The following is a 19,660-nucleotide window of genomic DNA, read 5'->3' on the forward strand; positions in this document are numbered from 1 at the left end:
TCCCCAGAACAGGGCTTTTAGTCATCTTAAAGCAACTTGAGGAAGTTTCCAGATCAGACGTACAAGAGATTATCTCCCTGACATTTGCTCACACACCAGATGGGCTACCCAGGGGTGTGACTTTGCGTCTGCTATTCACAGCTAGTAAGAACTGGTCAGGGATATGGTAATTACTGCCAGCCTTTCAGTCATCATTAGAGGAGTTAAGGATTCCCAGGAAAGTGAGGAAAGAGGGCAGCCTGGGAATCAGTGAACTTGGACATCGTGAGAGCAGCTGTCACCTTCTTCAGGACTGGTGGGTGGAATCCTGTGGGAGTGAGCTCTGAAAACAAAAACAGGTCTAGAGAGCTGACAGGTCTTTAAGGACAACCTCTTCCAAGCAAAAGAAAGGTCTGTCCAGATACAGAGGAAAACAATGAGGACACTGATTCAGCTAAGCAAGGATTTAATGACTGAACTCCAGCACAGGGCAACACATGCAGGAAACAGAAGCGGGAACAGCTAGAAAGGAGGAAAGCAGAAACAATAAAAACAATCTGTACAAGAACAGCAACAGAAAAATGAAGTTCAGCTAAAGCTCAGTTTAGCAAAGGCCATCAAAAACAACAAAAGTAGCTTTTACCAGTACTTTAAGAGTAAAAGAAGGAACAGGGAAAATGTGGGTTCTACTGCTGAATGGAATAGATAATTTAATAACAGTAGACAAGAGGTAAGGATAAAACAATCAATGCTTTCTTTTGCCTTGGTCTTCACTGACAAGTTTTTCCAGACCTTTGTGACTGGAGACAGGGTTCAAGGAGGAGACGAACTATGCATAGTAAAGAGGATCAGCCCAGGGATCTCTTTAGAAATGTTGATGCAAGCAAGCTCATAAGACCTGACAGAATCTATCCAAGGGTTCAGAAAGCTGCCTCATGTCATTCATTACTGGCTGTTGTCTATCATCTTCGAATGACTAAGAAAATCATAAAACAAGTACTCCTGGAAGTTATTTCTGGGCATGTGAAAGTCAAAGGACCTGAGGAAATGGCCTGAAATTGTGCCAGGGGAAGTTTATGTTGAGTATTAGGAAAAGGTTCTTCACCCAGAGGGTGGTTGGGCACTGGAACAGGCTCCCCAGGGAAGTGGTCACAGCACCAGCCTGACAGAGTTCAAGTAGTATTTGGACAATGCACTCAGACACATGGTGGGACTCTTGGGGTTGGTCCTGTGCAAGGCCAGGAGCTGGACTCAATGATCCTCCTGGGTCTCTTTCAACTCAGCATAGTCTGTGATTCTGAGAACAGCTAGTGTGGATTTACCCAGGGTACATCATGCTTTACCAACCCGTCTTCTTTGACAAAATGACTTACATCTATGGCTAAGACGAATGCAGAGGATGCCTAAGGTAAGGTGGTCTTTAGCAGCTGTGTACTGCACCCTTGCAACCAAGCCTGGATTTTATTGTTAAATGGGTGAACTACTACATGTGTAAAAACACACCTGTACCATCAGCCTATAAAGGATTGAGGCTAATTGCTCATGTTCCACCTGGAAACTGGTTCCAAATGGCACTGAGAGCTCTCATCTGGACCTTACCTGTTAAATATTTTAGTCAGTGACCTGGAGAAGGAGGGGAAATACACTGTTCTCAAGTCTGGGGATGAAACCAAACTGGGGAGTACAGCCAGTGTATCCAAGGGCATGACTGACATTTAGAGACACCTATCCAGGCCGGAGCAATGAGCTGACTGGAGAGTCATGAAACTTAGCAAGGACAAATGCAAAGACCTGCAGCTGAAACAGGCAGACCTCCTGAGAATGCCCTCTTTCAACCCAAATGATTCCATGATTTATCAGGTGCACAAGAAATAACCACTCTCCTTTAACAAATGACTTCTTTTCAGGGTGTGTCTGAATGCCATACCTGATGCAAACACACTAATGTGTAGAATGCTTCACCTGCTGCAGTTGTCATTTCTGTATTGTGCTTCTGAAGTACCAGCATATCAAAAACCATCTGAAATCACAAAACAGAAGTAGTAGTGTAAGTGTAAACTTAACTTTCTACTTTATCAGCATTTGCTGCTGAAGCTCATCTTCACTTCTGATAATAACAATGAACATGTATTACAACATCCAAGGTTGCTGTCTGCTTTGTTGTCCCCTTTTTTTTTTATTTTTGAATTTAGGTACCAGAAATTTAGAAGCCAAGTTCTTTTAGGACTCGAGTCTTGGTTTAACAGCATAAATTCACATCTCAAAGCACTGGAACCTGTTGTGGCCCTGTATCAACTGTTCTTCAGAGAAACATGACATCACTTGTATTTTTCTCCAAAACCTGCAGATATGCCAGAGAAATAATGCAAAAAGCCTTTCCTCTTCGAGAATAAAATACAGAACTTTTCCTCAAGTTTTGGAGACTCCTATAGCTCACAGAAAGTCAAACAGGGAACAGATTAGTAAAGTGCAATATTATAATTTTAAGTGGAAATTCAGAAATAAGGAATGAAACTATGTTAATTTAGAAGATACATAAAGACAAAATTATGCAAGTTTCTTTCTCTCAGCTTGTCTGATGGAAGCATTTAATGAGCAATCCTCAGAAATCCCAATGTCAGTTTGGTAAGAAAAGATGTCTTAAGTAAAACTGAAGCCTATACAAAACCAGAAGACAAGCACACAGATTCCACAATTCCTTTGTTGCCAGTTAGTGGGAACCTGCTTGCTACCAGGACACTCCAATATTCATTGAAGTGGATGATCCTAGAAGTACTGAATGTGATATTGAATTAAGAAAATGCGTAATTCATTAGATACATTGAATAAATGACAGCATTTTGTTTCTAGTTCCCGGCTCTGCTCTTTTTCATGCCTTTTCTTTTAGTACTCTACCCAGCCTCCAGTTCACAGAATTCTGGAAGCCTTCTGTTCACAGCTTCACCAGTAACTGCTAAAGCTGTCAATCTCAAGTGCAGAGCATGGATATAATAATTACACTCTGAGAGGCTCAGGTCTTTTGTTTACTGGCAATAATGGATTAGTTCCCTCTACATCTCCATCATCTTTTGTACTCTAGTTTCATATCTTCAGTTCTTCATGCCCTCAAAGCTGCCACTTTTTTTTTTTTTTTTAAGGTAACAGGCTGTTTCTTACTATATGTGTTATCCTGATTAATCTGGATATGATCACTGTTTGGCCTCTGGAGGCTACCTTTATGCAAAAAACCAAAGTAACAAGAAACAGATGCCTTACCTTAAGAAAGTGCCTCGTTGCTAGAAAAAGGGTTGAATCCGTTTCTTGTGCTTTTGCACACTGCTCTGCTAATGGTGTTACAGCCTCCAGACAGAGCTGGCAAACCTCTGAGCTCATTCTGATAATGCGTGTTAAAGAATTCAAGTCAGATTTCAATTAAATTGTGATCAAACTACCCAGCTGGGACACTAGAAAAATATCTGAAATGCTTGTATGTTTCAAGATTTCTTTTCACTACAAAGTTGCTAATTAAAAAAAATCAAATTAAAAAAACGCTAGAAAAAGGGAGGGAAAAAAGGATTCCAACTCCATTACCATCTTTTATTAGCTACCATGCCCTAAGGTAACATAACCCTCTCTGACATAACATTTTCAGAAAGACTCCCTTATGGTCAAGCTCATCTGTTTCTGACACGTGCCACAGATTAGTGAAAATGGTACTCCCATTATGAGAGGGAGAGCCCATTGGCACCCTGACAGGAAATGCTCTGGAGCCAGCCCAATAGAACAGCAGCAATGTTTTGTATTACCAGCTGAGAGACTAATTCAGGAATGGCTTTGGGATACCAGCTGAAGGCTTATGAAGTTACACACTCTGAAATGAAGTAATGGAGGAGGCAGGAATGGCTGCCAGAAAAAACTTACATGCTAAGCTACTTAAAGGCTGCACCCAAGCACCACAAGTCAGAGGCAATTCAGCTATGTTGGAATCTCAATGGACACTACAGTGAAACTCTCAATCCCCAGAGAGCAGAGTAAGAGTCAATTACCAATATATAATTATACATGCATTTGATAGATATTGATTTAAAAAAGGGCATTTTTAACAGGTCCTTATAAAAGCAACTTAGATTTTTTTAAAAAACATTCCCAAGCTCTATAAAGGATACGATGACATCCCTAACTCCAGTGAGTACATTAGGCTCTTAAAGAGGTCCTCTGGAAGTTGTGGAATTTTCTCAGGGAATATCTCACATATGAAAGTGATTAATTTGTAATATTGATTACACAGGGATGGAAACTGTCAAAAGAAAAACATGGTATTTTTAGACTCAATCACATAACTGTTTTGGCATAATTTTCAACTATACAAAGAGACAGGACTGATGATTTGCACTGAAATAAAGAATTTTAGTAGGAAACTTCAGTCATTACAATGGCTACAAACACTGTGGTACAATAAAAGAAGATTACTAAAGATAAACAGTAGATAGTGGCAGTCTGGTATCTGCTCTATACAAACTACAGGAGTTTTATTTCAGACACAGACAAATCTAGTCCTGTGTGGTAAAAGCCTCAAGAGCAATTGGAGCACAGTGGCGGGGCTCCCAGGGTACATCCCTCGCCTTGGTTTGATCTACAATGGACGCAGCCCTCGTGCTCAGCATGCGCTACCAGATGAGAAGGCACGTGCAGAGGGCACAGCTGAGACACCCTCCAGAAGTGCTCCCCTGCTTCAAACTAAAACATGAACACAGTGCAACAATGAAATGCTGCTGTCCCATTGTTTTGTATTTTACTGTTCTACTGACAAGCTTCTGATGCCTTTGATCGACAGCCGTCTGTTTTGTGGAAATAAATAGTTACTTTTAACTCATATCGCTATTTATGCCTCTTGTCATTTTTCTGGCACTATCAGAAAAAGGACTCTGTGAGCCACATTTCAGGTTTGGCTGTTGATCTGCACAGACTTGCTTTTAGAAGAAAAGTTTTGTTTAGGACCTTCAGACATACATTTTTCTCAGCCGACAGTATTTCTTTTCAAAGTGCATTTAGAACTATGGAACAGTTATTTACATTTATGAAATCTAGAAAATTCAGCTTATGGAGGTGGAATACATACAGGAACAAATTGTGGGAATTCATTACTATAAAGCTTTCATATTCTAGCAGCTCCGTGTAAAAAATATACTTACCTTCAGCAGATCTTGTGACATTAGAGGCAGAACTAGATTAACCCCATATAAGACAACATCTGCTGCTGATACAGATCTATTTGTAACTTGCCCAGGCTCATGCCCTCTAAATACTTCATCTGCAGAAAAGAAAAAGATTTTGCATAAAAGGAAGATTAAACATATTGAAGGAACAGTCCCATTTCTTTATAATACAGACATTTTTAAAAATAGGACTAGTCCCCTCTCTCCAAACAAAACCATAAGGCTCTGTATTAAAATAGAAACTTAGTGAGTGGAGACTGTCACATCACTCTATATTTATATTCATTAGGACTAAGCATTTCATAATCACTTGTACCAGATGGCATGCTAAACCAGAACACTTCAGATACTGAGGGCTCCCTTCCATTACAGAACATTGCATTGTTTCTAGTGATAGCTGCCTCATGCCTGCACACAAACAGATAGTGAGTAAAACATTACTGCCTTTTTATGCTTTTTTAATATATGTTATATATTTACATATGCTTTAATATCTTTTATGAACAGAAGGAGAAAAAAATGGGAGAGCTAACAGAGAAGGTTCTGCAGTTTGGATGTTGTTAAGTTTTCTCCAGTTACAGGTTAAGGCCTACAATTCCCATCAACTGGCAGTGATCTCACTTTTATAATCCCTGCATGGAGTCAGCAGCAGTACATAGAAAACTTGCAATAGATTTGATCTCTGGGCATTGCTTTGTTTCATGGTAAATGTTTTCCATGCAACTAACATCCAGATCTCGAAGCAAATACTTTACAAAGCACTGGGTTGTCCATTCAATGGACAAAGTCTAAATCTGGTTCTGTACTTGCATGGTGCATGTATGATAAAAAAATAAAATTATGTCCTGCATTTCAGAGTACAAGGTTCTCTCTTTCAAGACGTACCTCAGAAAAGCAATGAATATCAAAACACGCTTGGTGTCAAACTGAATCTGCCTGGGTTGTTATCTGGGCAAAGTTTTTAGAACCATGGTGAGATATGAACCATGCAAATGTGTTTTGGCTTATTCAAAAGCAATGCACCACAGTTAACTGCCAGAACACACTCAGGACAACTGCAGTTTTAAGTGGCAAACACATGTAAGAAAGTAACAGGCTGGGATACAAGAAGGAAACCTTAACTACAGCCACAAACCATACAGCATGTTCTGTAAAAGAGGAATACAGAAGGTGGAATTTTAATGACTCAACATTTCACAGAAGTTGAATCCTGTACTAAGAAGACAACCCATCTGCTATCTTGCACTACTTTACTACTCCAACTTCTCAATGTGCTTTTTGTTATAAAACTGCTGGTACAACATATTCAGACTTGCAATATTCAGATTTCAAGCTGTTTCATACATCCATAATTTATTTTATGACAGCAATAATAATTTCAGATGTCAGAATACTGTGAAAGGTTCTTCTTTGCTACTTTAAATAACAATTTCCATATCCTGACCCAGACAAGCCTAAACTTCAGCTTTCACTTGACATGGACTAAACACAAGCCCCAAAATGGTTCTTACAGTTTAGAAAACAACATGTGGTTCATCAATTACCAATTCCTTAATACCTGTATCACTGAAATCTATGAATTCTTTTGATAGAAGATTAGTGAGAAGCTCCATAATAAGAAGGAGATCCTGGTACTGGTCTTCTTCTGCTGTAACATCTATCCGTTGTCGACCTAGATTATTCTTGGAATACACCTGGAGCAGAGTTAGGCAGGCCTCATACAAGTTCATGGCTTTGGCCTATAAAACAATGTTATGTAATAAGAAAACTTCCATATACTAAAAGTGAAACGCTTTGTTTTAAGATGGCATTACTTGGTAGATGATACTTCAAGATTTTAATTTCAGTGTATGATCACTTCTGTACCAACTGTACACAAAATCATCAAGGAAACAGCCACCTTAGACAATAAGAACACTTATACACACACATTGATGTGATACCGACTGAAAGAGCAAAACATTACTATTCTTGATTCCTCAGTCTTAACAAAAATCCAGACAAGCATGATTTGGGACAGACTGACACATCTCACTAATCTCACAAACCAGATTACCAACAAAATCCCCTGGGGACACACTTTACTTCTAGAAGTTTGGAGCCACAATACAATATTTGTGCATACTCAGTTTGGAATCAACAGCAACTCTTCCAGATGCAAAAACAAAATTAACCAACAGTGCAAAGATACAAGTGCACTGCACAAACTCAAAATTTTAACTGTTAACTTCTTGGGATCTATTAATGCCTTGTCTAGAACTAAGTCAATGTCTCCATGGTGTGTATTTGCCACAGAGAACACTGCTGCAATTCTAGACTTCAGAGAAGTTCAATATTGTTATAAAAAAGTACTCAACGTAGTCTGTCCTCTTCTGTCACCCATGCATGGAGTTAGACTAGTGATGAACTGTGGTTAAATTTATTGGGGGGGAAAAACCAAAACAGTCTAAATGTGCTGCTTTTAATCTTTGCAAGTGTATGTTTTAAAACAAAGAAATTCCTTAGCAGATGTGTCCACATAGTCTTTCTTTCTCTCTATAAAAATCACTTTAATTTTGCTTAAGGAATACACATATACACACATGCACATGTATATGCACATTCTGACCCCTCCTTCCCTTTCTGGTTGTATTTACCTCTCCAAGGTAGCAAATTTGTTTATGTGCAACTTCAACAAAGACTTCTATTATGAGATTAACAGTCTCTGGTGTGTTTTTGTATACTTCCATTAATCCAATGCAATTATTAAGGAAGTCCATTAGGAAATTGAAGAGAATTGCTACGTTATCAATCTGGGTAGCCTCAGCAATGCCGCAGAGTGCTTCTAATGTGGCAGTGATTTCCTGCTTCACTTCCTCCTCCTGACAGATCTGCTGGAAGTTTTCTTGGTTTATCACATTCAAGAATCGCTGCTGAAGTGGCTGAAGAACCTTGAAATTTTTCAGAAAAGTCACATTAAGAGAAGCATACTATTACATGAAATGTGAAGTTTAAATAATTTAGCAAACTCATTGCTTTTAGCATGGCAGTACAAGAATCATTCACTTCCAGTTTCCAATGGCTCAGTTATATCATTATCTGTCACATTAATGCAAGCAGAAGTGGTAGTGAGTAGTGCTTCTCATTGTCCATCATGGCCTGCAGGCAGCTGTCAAAATGAGCACCTCCATAAATATTTTAGATAATTTTGTAATGTTTAAACAAATGACAATGACTTTCTCTGGCTCAAAGCATTTGATTCCCTTCGGATTCAGCATTAGGGGAAAAGCTTACAGCTTATGAATGAAACCATTAAGATTAGTTTATCTTTGCCACATTATGATTCTCAATAGCGAAATCACTTTTGTCATCATCTGTATTTGGAAACAATTTAGAAACTTCCACAAAAACAGTTATTTTTTTCTCCAATTATTTCCACTGCATTACAGTCTTACCTAAAACCACTAATTTTCTAGCTCTGCCAATAAAAGCACATTTTCCTCAGGAGGTCGATGCTTTACAAAGTCACATGGTGCTAGCTGATGCCAGTTCAGCTACTTTCTAGCATCAACATTTCTAGTATTAAATATCTGAGCTTTAATGGCACCAGGGCACAAAGAGCTGGTCAAGACTCTACATTATGTTCCATATTAGCTTTTTACTTACTGTCATTATCATTAAGTGATAACAGAATAATTCATAACACCATAAAATTAAAATGAAAGGAAAAAATGTCCCAGTGCAAGGGAAATTTTTAATTTTCTATAATAGTGTCTTTCAAACATATTGGTCTACTGTCTGCTTCACAAATCCCCCAGCTAATTATTAGTGGTTTCTCTTTGGGTTCAGATATTTTAGATACAATTTTGATACAACAGATACAAGTAATGTCCACCATGGAGAGAATAACTTAAAAAATCATCAGTATTAAATATCAAAATATGTTATACAAATTGATTTTTGTGTCACTAATAAAATTTCTTAAAGTAACTTGTATTGCTTGCTTATGTGGAGGTAATAGAAGTATCAAAATAGCTTACCTCTGTCCAGTACTGTTGCTTTGTTTCTGTATCCATATGAGCAAAACCTCCTAGAACTAAAGCTTTCATTAGTGTTCTCTGCACAGAGCTAGACAAATAGTGAAGAGGAGGGCTTCGCCTTGCAAACTGTTTGGCTAAATTCCACCAGTTTTCACACTGAATAACTAAGTTTGCCCTAAAAGGGGGGAAAAAAAATTCATTAAAGACTTCACAAACTGTATGAACAGAGCACATCAGGTTTCTAGCAGTTGCTGGAAGTTTTTTGTTGCTATATTTTTTAAAAAATTCCTTTATTCTGAGGCTAAATTACCTTTTGATTTTCATCTTACTAATGCCTCAGCTCTCAGATTTCTAAAGTATATACTCTGAAAATAGATCAATTTATACAGAAGAAAAGCAGGAAAGTGCTTTAGTTTTACACACATACACAAGAGTTAATGGACATATTGCATGGATTAAAAGCTTAGTCTCATTATGTCATAATAAAATAAGCAATTTATTCCAAAAGTTATTCCTGTGGGGTTTAATTTTTTTTAAAAGTCCTCAAGCATTTAAAATCCTCATACTTCAGAACAGTCTTTCAGTAGACTGTGAATGCATGATTGCATGTATAATTGCATGTCAATTGACAGAAATAAAGCATTCAAGAACTTCCTGCTTCACAGTTTGCAATATCAAAGAAAACTTATTGAGATTTGACTGAATCCACAAAATCCTGTATTTAAAAAAAAAAAAATAGGTTTACAAAACATATTTCATACTGGCTTAGCCAGTATCTGAACTCCTAATCAGCAAAAATTAACAGCAGCACAAAAATCCTTACAATAAGAGTGGAGACCAGGAGAGTTTTCCTTTCTCACTGTTTTAAGAGTGAGATACAAAAGTAGGGAAGGAGAGTGCACTTCTAAACAATAATAAAAATTAGGTGATGTTTGTCAAATACAGGTCTCACTCCTCAGCTTGTCAGACAATTTTGTGGTGTCTTTTTCAGTTACAGTGTTACTAAAGTAATTTGACTTAGAGAGACATGAATATGAAGCACCCTATATCTGGATTACTGTGGCCAAAAAACTTTAAAGGAAGCAAAAGAAACTTTTTGACTTCCAGAGGTATAGCAACTTACCGCTCTCTCCTTTCCACTAATGTTACTAGCAGTTGTACAGTATCATTTGCAAGGTCCTGCTCTGAACTCCACACTGCCAGGTTACTGATCACTTTTTCTAAAAGGTAACCCACAATCCACTGGGAACCCTCTGTATCAGCACCAAATGCTGTACTAAATGGCAGACTTATCTATAAGAAAAGCATTAAAATGAGTGAGTTTTACAGCAGCCAGAACCCAAAAGTGTATGGCAATCATTGTCAGCAAATTCTTTTCAGGCTGTCACTTCTTTCCTACTTAAATTACACAAATGTTACATAGACAAAGGCAAAGAATACCTGTAATAGAAAAATCTTTGCCAAATTTATCTTGTGATTTTAAGCACAACATCTAAAACAAAGAAAAGTTTCAACCTCGTTACAAAAAGGGTTTGAGTATGACTAGTTTTTAAGGCCAATGAAAGTTCAAAAGCTTTAATAATTAAAAGAAAGATCCCAAAATCACCTCCCAAAATGTTTCCATAAATTTAAGACATAATTCCTCAAAATTCAGTGGCAAAAATTATTAGAAATAAACCTAGTTCTTGATCTATACAGAAACTTGTAAAAATTAATTTTCTCAATTTTTCTGCATCTGCTCTCTGCAGATGGTTCCTTCAATCTACACATTTCTTAGGAAACATGCCACACTCTGCTCCTGGCACATTAAAATATGCTTCCTTGAAATTGCCTGTTCTCCTACCTTTAAAGGAAAGTTTTTCAAGAGTGAAACCAAAAACTTTGTAGCAATTGTGCAGGGGCTTCCTGTCAGCACACCACTTATGCTTCCACCTTTCAGAACTCATGATATATACATGACTGAGCATAAGGTTTAAATAGAGGCTTCAATCACTTTCACATGTCAACACAAATTAAAGTGTGCATTTCCTAGACAATCTGTTTTGTTTCTTCACATTGTTTTTCACATGGATCTCCTTCTAACATGATCTCCAATTCTTGCCCAACTGGTACCTTTATGAATCCTTAGCTGTGCTATATGTATGAGCTGAATCATATGACTCCAAATATTTGCAAGTCTGTGTGATGCTTATTATTGTTAAGGAGAGGCCTCCTGAAGTGTTAGTATTCTTAGTTGCTTCAATAGTGGAAATAAAGGGGAGGAGGAAGAGACTTCTCAAAAATTAGAGCTAACAGGACCTCCTCAGCATGGGTGGCCTATGTGAGCTGGCTGGATTACAGTTAGTTCGATAAGTGAAGTCAGGATCAAGTTCTAATCACAATTAGTGCTGTCCAAGCACGGTAAGAAGTTGCCCTTTAGAAAGAACACACTGTTGAAATTATGATATATACAATGAGAATGAGGAGAGAAAGTAGCATGACATTAGCTAATGTATACTACCTTGCGATGGTGTTAAATATCTAACTCAGAATCATGATCTAGAACAGTAATTGTGTTAGAGATGAAATGTAAAATCTGATGGTCAGTCATGATTTATAACAACACTGCAGTCAGTGAGTTTCACTCACTATGCAGCCCAGGAGCACTATATTATTCTGATATGGCAATGGCTACCAAAAAAAAATATCACATTTACAGCAAAATGTGCAAGAGTCCCCTAAAAACTTACATTTCTAATTAGCAAATGAAAATGAACTTTCAAACAAATTCCAAAATAAATCACAACCCATATAACATTCAAAATACTTCAGCACTGGACTTTTAAATAGCTACACTGACATTTACATTCACAGGATAATATTGCTAATACTCACAAATAAATTCATAAAAGTTATATCCTTACCTGATCATACAACTTTTCATCTACTAGGAGGTAAGTCTTTGCCCAGCGCTTGAGGAACCATACAATATCTTTGCCCATCTGGGGGCTCAGGAGGTGTGTGAGATTTGCCCTTATTGCTCTAGATTCTACTTCTGACACTCTTAAAATAGCAGATAACAACCTGCAGATTTAAAATGCAATGAGGATGCTGAGAGTGGTTTCTGGAGAAGCAATGCAACTACCAAAGCCACTTTCATTTTTCACAAAATATGACAGAAGGATCAGGATAATACAAAGCACTTCCACTCTAATCAAGTAAAAAGCACCTGAATTTAATGTTTTTGAAATGCAAGATGTGAGAGAGAGAGAGAGAGAGAGAGAGAGAGAGAGAGAGAGAGAGAGAGAGAGAGAGAGAGAGAATAGAGAAAATACCCTCCAAAAAGTAAAAATTACGCTTTAAAAGATAAAATTTAACAGTAATTTTGACATCAAAATTACTGGAACAAAGAATCTCCACAAGCGTCATGACAAATGGACTACTTGGGAGTGCATGAAAAGTTGTTTTCAAAAACTGCTTTTCCCTTCATTGCACCATAAAGTTTAGTGACCAAATGGGTTCTAATTGTGCAGTGTGACACATACAAAAAAACAAACACAGGAATGACCAGTTATTTTTCTCTTGTTCATTACTGCTGGGAAATAGTCTGAATTAGTAAATCACAAGGTGATTGCATTAATACAAACAGTCCATATAACTGCATTAAATACTAGCTTTTGTAGTACGTAAACTGAATTTCGTAAGAATGTGATTTACACAAGAAATTTAGGGGCTGACAGAGGCCTATTTCTTGAAGACGTTTCAGAGTTATTGCCAAAGAGCCTCAAATCTCTCCTTATTTTGATCTGCTTTTATTCCTGCCACTGAGACACTGCATGAAGAAATCCTCTTGGTGGCCACTTCTTGAAGCATCCAATAGTATAAGTGAGCAGTATTCAACCTTCTGAACACTAGGCACATACATCATTGCTAATGAAGGTCCATTTTTTCTACCTTCTTCGCAGGAGAAAACATTTAAAGAACACAACCACTAATCAACTAATAATGTCACCAGAGTGGGATAAAATCTTCTGAAGCATGAGGATTCAAATTGAGACCTTTGTGAACATCAGCCTTCTCGCAAAAAGAGAAGGGAAATCTCTCCTGCTTCTTTTATAGGTTGACAGTGATGTGTGGATGTGGAATACACAAGACCAAGAGTAAGACAGACTTAATTAGCATAGCTAGTCTGGTGACTAGGATGCCATGGCAAGGACAAACAGAACTTTGAGTTTATGAGAAGATGGGATTAAACCTGCTTAAGGGAAAAGATTCAATCAACCCCCTACGATAAAGATGTTGTAAAATGCATAAGTTGCTTGTATGATCTTTTAACCTAATTATTGTAGAAGAAATTATTAACCTTACTGAAATGGTATATAAGTTCTTGGAAAACCTGAGTAAAATCGAATTCTGATCATGAATCAGTCTTCCCGTCTCTCCATCAATCGCCGATATGTGTACATAACTGACAATTCCTCACGCTCTGAGAATCAATTCTGCTGCTACTGCCAAGTTTGGGCAGTAACCCATATTCAAAGTAGAAAAGCTCACTGATGTTATGGAAAGCATTTGCTTAAGCTGTATACGTGCTGAATGAATGTTAAAGTATATATCATCTAAAGATTTTGATCTGTCAACTTTTTTTACTTCAGTAGTTTTAAGCATTTTCTGTAAAAATTTGATCAAAGATGAGTTTTCGGCAGAAATATAAAAAACATTTCTGTGTGTTTCCAAGTCTTTGGCTCATGATGTCTGTTAAGACTATCAGGTCAGTCTTTCCTTTTTTGATGTTCAGTGTTTATATGTTGCTTGCTTTTCACATTCACAGAAGTCTACTCACATCCTAGGTCTTTTTTTTCTCTGACAAAGCACTTAAGACACTTAATAATACAAGATGCATCCTTACCTAATTACAGAATCAGTTCTGTTGTACCCTGGGATGGAAGAGGCCTTTTCTCCTGGAGATCCCAGAATCTGAAGTGTTGTATTGATGTCAACCTCAGCTGAATGTTTAATGGAATATTCCATTACTTCCGGAGGTATTAGCGGAGTCTCTCCCTGAGTATCATTAGCCAAGAGGTAGCCTTACATTAAAAAAGAAAGAGTGATCACAACGTTCTACCCTAGGTTAACTTATGGCTTTCTGATTAAAGAATCCATAGGCTTAACTGCAGATATCACACCAGAATGAAATGTTTATACAGACCTTAACTAACACTGCTTAAATTAACACAAGTTAATTACAATCCTTGAAGCCATTCAGTAGGAAAAAACCTAAAGTGACAAGAAACCAAGACTGGAAAAAGAAACTGGGAATTTAAAAACCAATAAAAAAAGACAAGTTTTGCTTCATGTTCAAGTGCTACAGTCAATTTATCTACTTGGGGGAGGGACAAGACAACAGTTTTGTTGTTGTTGTCATTTTTTTCTTCTTCTGTTATGTGATAGAAAAGCCTTGTTTTGCAGCTTCCCTGCTGAGTCCATATCATTTGGGACTTGTTTTGCTAACATCTCAAATCAAGTCTTTCAGACCTTAAGTACATGTGCTGTAACACAGTCTTCCTCGCCTAGCAAGTGCAGATTAGAAGAAGTATGGGTTTTCCTACAATACTCTGGTATCTAGACAACATTAATTCCAGTTTTAGTTGTAGTTTTCAATATCTGATCTCCTAACCATCTGTGAGCTACAAACTCCATCTCAGTGTTACAAATATATTAGAAACACATTCATGTCAACATCTGAGAGCAACTAAAACACCAGATCTTCAAAAAAGTCCCACAAATATTTTATACATTATACATTTCTCCAAGCAGAGTACAGACTTTGTTCTTACTAGGTTCGCAAACTTAAGTAAAATACCGCCATATAAAAATCAAACCTAAAAAGGCCTTAAATTCAAGAGGCTCTAAATTTAGAGCAAAAAGGCTCTGAATTCCCTGAAACATAACTTAACAGAAGGTCACAGATCAGCAGCACTGAGGTGGTCTAGAACTTACATGATTCTCTGTCACCATTACCCTGATCTCATGTTGGTTCCCTTACTAAATCATGTGCACCCAGACAACACCACTACTACCATGAACAGACTAATTTCTTGAATACGTTGACTGATAACACAACTCAAAAATATCTATAACAAAATTAGTTGCAGGAATTTTCAACAGACATTGATGAAACCTTTACACGAGACGATCATTACAGATAATATTCCTGTTACTCAAGGCAGATGATAGTAAGACAAGGACTTTGCAAGTCCTGTATGTAAGATGAAATCATTGTAAGGGATAAAATGTATAGTCAATCAAGAGTAGCTGATATACAGGGATTTTTTTCCTGAGGTGTTTCAGTTGCAATAAGACTATCAGAACAAATACAATTTAAAGCTGTACACAAACCTGTGACTAAAATAAGCCAATGAATATCCTCATACAGGTCATCAAGCACTTTATTGTCAATTGAACCTGATGCTGGTGAGGCAAGTAACTGCTGCTGATGCCTTTGCAACTGTCCATGGAGCCTTGTCACTCGGTCTTCTAACAAACTGTGGACAAATAACAAAGTAGCTTCACTGTTTTTAAACTGGTTTGGCAAAGTTAGGCTTTTCTTATGTGACAACTTGATTGATGTGCCTTCATGACCTTTTTTTTTGTACTTACCTTGTGAGAAGAGGTATGCAGTGTTCTGCAGCAATCCTCCCCAGCATGCCTACACTGGCCAACTGGTCACAGAACTGGTCTCTGTCATCTTCCTGCAGCTCACTTATTTCTTCTTCTTCCCGAGAGGCCACACCATTGGCAGTCTTTGGTTATTTCAACAAAATTAGAAGCAACCAGTTAGGGTCATTATCACCACAATTTTCTGCATTATTTTGGCTCTTTCTTGCAAAGTAATTTGCATGTATGGACAACAGACTTGTACTAAATTAGACACAAGAGTTAAACAGAGTCAACATGGGTTCATATTGTTTTAAAATCAGCATTTCACAAATTCACTACCAAAATGCCACATTCAGTTCATCTGCTAATATTTAGATAGTTCTCAGTTGTCTGAGATCTTACATAAATCACATAATAGGCAGTATTTTTCATGATGAATTGAATGTTAGCCCTTTCATTAAAAGTTTTCCCTAACTTCCTGTTTGAGGGGAAATTGAAGTTTAAAAAGTACTACAATATTTTAAAAAAGTACATTGAAAGTAAATGCTATAAACTCAGAAAACAGCAGACTAATAATCTTGATGATCTCAGTTTTATTTCTTGCTGATGCAGGAGTTGCACTGTTCAATTTCTCAAAGCTTATCTTGGTTGCATTATAAAACTATTTAAATGATAATCAGATCTTATTCCTTGAAGAGATGAACCATGATGTGCAGAAACCAAGAATAAATATTAAAAGTGTTCCTTTCTTATCTCTTAATCATAAAATTTATGCAAGTAACTAAGTAAAATACAAGAGGCGGAGAAAGCTATCAGTCTGCTTTGTTTCTAAAGAGGCCCTGGGAAACTGAATCCACACACAAGTCCTTATGCAAAGTGCTTTTAACTCATCTTTTCTTTATGTAACCTAGCAAATCATTCTCTTTTGGCAACTTCAAAGTTGCAGCTGTTTACTGAAGGGTGAGCCTCTGCTCTTAAAGCAGAGACTGAAAGTTCCTGTTACTGCTTTGATATAGAACAAGAAGCATTCTAAAATGCCAGCTGTGGCTTTTAAAGGTTACCCATGGGATAAATGACTTATCTCACAGAATGACATGAATCAACCTGTGTACGTAAGTTATGTCAAGACCGCCTGATATGAATTCAAAGCTCTCTTGTGAAATATTTCTCTCAGTTTTGGCACTGTTTTTACCATCTGTTACATATTGAGATAGCAGAATTATGTTTTACATAGTGCTTTTCAGGATGAGGTACCTCTTGAGATCTTTGCACAGCATCAAATTAAAGGGAGATTTTATACAGTCATTGAATTGAAACTATGCAATAACTAATTTATCCAACACCTACATCCAACTTTCTGTATCAGAATCTATTTTAGAAAGATCCAGATTCCTGGCAAATAGACTAATCATCTTTCTTTCTCAAAGGCTCAAGAGATACTTGATGTACTTTTACATTTTCTCTAGACAGTCAACAGTTCAAAAACTCAACTGGGAATTTATCTGATCCAAAAGGACCACATGACATTCCAAGTTTCTTCTACTTTGAGCACAGTCTACACTTTTTCAGATGTTTATGCACGTCAGTTATATTTTGAAGAAAGTGCATGGGAGGCAACAATCATAAAAAAGGCCCCCAATTTCACTGTGAATTTTAACTAGAACTCTAATCCAGAAGGAAGGCCAACATTTTAGTCACTGTATCTGTGGAAAGAACAAGATACATATTGATTTGAGTTACAAGTTTACTTTTCTCTCTCTCTCTCTTTTTTTTTTTTTTTTTTAAGTGATTTCCAGCTTCGCATTCTTTTGGTTCCTCTCCAGAATGAGAGAAATGGACTGGGAAATCACAACTGAGTAACAAGTTCAGCTTTTTTTTTTTTCATTTCCAAAGTCACAAATAGAAATTCTATACTAGCTGCCTTGAGCTATGTAATATACACAAACCAAAAGACATGGGCTAGTTACTGTATGTTATCATTCAAAACTACTACAATGAAGGCTTACCAAATTCCTTGTGCCATCGGGAGCAGCTAGATGGCACTGAATGTAGGAATTAAAGACTTGAACAGCATGTTGGGTAAAGAAACCTTTATGGAAATGTTTGTCATCTTGGACCAAAGTAAGCCAGGATTCCAGCAACTTATCATATGCCTCCATATATACCATGTCATCTTTGTCAAGCTGTAAGAAATGAAAAAAAAAATCTTATTACTAAACTAAACCAGAGAAACATATTTATCATTGTTTTACAGATGTTCTTCTACTGTTGAAACAAACAAAAAAAAAAGGGATCTAAGGATGGCTAAGAAAATATAAGAATGAACTGAAGCAATGCATTGAAAAGGTCACTGCAGCTTTCATGCCTGCCAGGCTTTAAAAACCTGTCAATGTGTTTAGCTATTTCTCTTCATCTGATATTGCATACAGATTTCTAAGTATTCCACTACCTCTGAAATAAAGAGAAAAAACCAATGATTCTAGAGGAAATAACTGCAAAATTGCAAGTGTTCAAGAAACCTTATTACAGGTAGCCAGTTTTGACGATGAATCACAACTTCTCATTCTATGAGCAAATCAAAATGCAATGAATTAGAACAGAATAAGCCCGCAGCTATAATTACGTAGTGCATTTCAACTGATGCTTCTTGTTTTTAATTATTCATGTGCTTCTATATAGTATATAAGTTGCAAAAGGAAATAACTTCTCTGAAAAACAAAGTCCTGAGTTGCAGGCAAACTAAAGAATCCAAACAGCAAAGTGGCCATTTCTTTTAAAAAGTATTTTTAATGTAACTATCAACTTTTTTTGTTTTGATGCAAAAATTGAACATTTGTAAGTAGCTCCAACTTCAAAAAACTTCCACATGACTGTGCAGATAAACAGCCTACTAAAATGCTGTCTTCTCAGGTTTTAACCAACAGGATGGCTCACAGAACTTATTCTGAGACAGCAGAGGTTAGTAAAATGGTTCAATGATGAAATAAAGAGATATTAAGGCCTTAATCATGCTCCAGACACAAGAATTCCTGACTTCCAGTGAAGTTACAAACACGGTTGGATGAACAGGCAAGGAAAAGAAAACACTGGCTGGATGACTGATTAAGAGGAAAAACTGATATCACATTGGAAGCATTCCAAGATAGCTTCACAGTATCCTTTTGTAACAGCAAAGCTGTCCTATTTCCAGAAGTTAAAATATGGGACATACTGATGCAATTGTGAAAACAAAACCTGAAGACAAGAGAGGCAAAACTGTATTCAACACTATGGTAAGTCAAATTTAGGAAGGACATCACAGCATGTCTTTTTAAAACTTGTCTTAAGTTTTCACTTGACACATGAATTTATAGAGTCATTCAGTCCTGAAATATTTTGACATGTATGTAATATATTTACATCTATAACTTATATATATGACTTTTAATAATTTTTAATAATTGAGAGCATAAGCAAATAAACAGACATGTCTTTATAAACAACAAAATACCCTTAAATATAGCAAATCTATTTATTTGAAAAGGTAATTAAGAAGTTAATGCCATAAAGAAAAATTATTTTACCACTTGGAGATATTCTCATAAGCAATCTAGGACTAATAAGTGCCTCCATAAAATAAATGCCCAAAGAGTAGAAAGATTTTATCCATACTGAACCAATCTGGTCCCAAAGAAACCCTACTAAAACATCCCAATCCTTCTTTCAGATTAGCTACTGCTGGGCTACCAAAGATTTCACACAGGCAAATGCCATGCTGAAGACTGGGAGCCGAATAATACTGATGGATCAAAACTCAGATCTTCAGAAGAAGCAAGATAAACCCAGTAC

The 19,660-nt window shown here is 36.9% G+C and overlaps 1 protein-coding gene across 1 annotated transcript in view; it reads right to left on the bottom strand.

Moving 5' to 3' along the window:
- XPO4 (exportin 4) overlaps positions 1 to 19,660 on the bottom strand; it is a 78,878-nt gene that overhangs the window by 6,746 nt on the left and 52,472 nt on the right. Inside the window, exons 10-22 of the mRNA XM_066175843.1 lie at positions 17,839 to 18,015; positions 15,833 to 15,975; positions 15,572 to 15,717; positions 14,082 to 14,259; positions 12,097 to 12,256; positions 10,317 to 10,486; positions 9,194 to 9,368; positions 7,811 to 8,104; positions 6,733 to 6,913; positions 5,151 to 5,269; positions 4,125 to 4,255; positions 3,235 to 3,352; positions 1,907 to 1,999 (exon numbers count right to left, since the gene is read on the bottom strand). Coding sequence (XP_066031940.1) covers positions 1,907 to 1,999; positions 3,235 to 3,352; positions 4,125 to 4,255; positions 5,151 to 5,269; positions 6,733 to 6,913; positions 7,811 to 8,104; positions 9,194 to 9,368; positions 10,317 to 10,486; positions 12,097 to 12,256; positions 14,082 to 14,259; positions 15,572 to 15,717; positions 15,833 to 15,975; positions 17,839 to 18,015 — 2,085 coding nt within the window. The remainder of the gene's footprint in view (positions 1 to 1,906; positions 2,000 to 3,234; positions 3,353 to 4,124; positions 4,256 to 5,150; positions 5,270 to 6,732; positions 6,914 to 7,810; positions 8,105 to 9,193; positions 9,369 to 10,316; positions 10,487 to 12,096; positions 12,257 to 14,081; positions 14,260 to 15,571; positions 15,718 to 15,832; positions 15,976 to 17,838; positions 18,016 to 19,660) is intronic.

This window comes from Chamaea fasciata, unplaced genomic scaffold, assembly GCF_029207755.1.
Source record: "Chamaea fasciata isolate MVZ Bird 193981 ecotype frontalis unplaced genomic scaffold, bChaFas1.0.hap1 SCAF_2, whole genome shotgun sequence".
In the NCBI taxonomy this organism is placed as follows: Eukaryota; Metazoa; Chordata; class Aves; order Passeriformes; family Sylviidae; genus Chamaea; species Chamaea fasciata.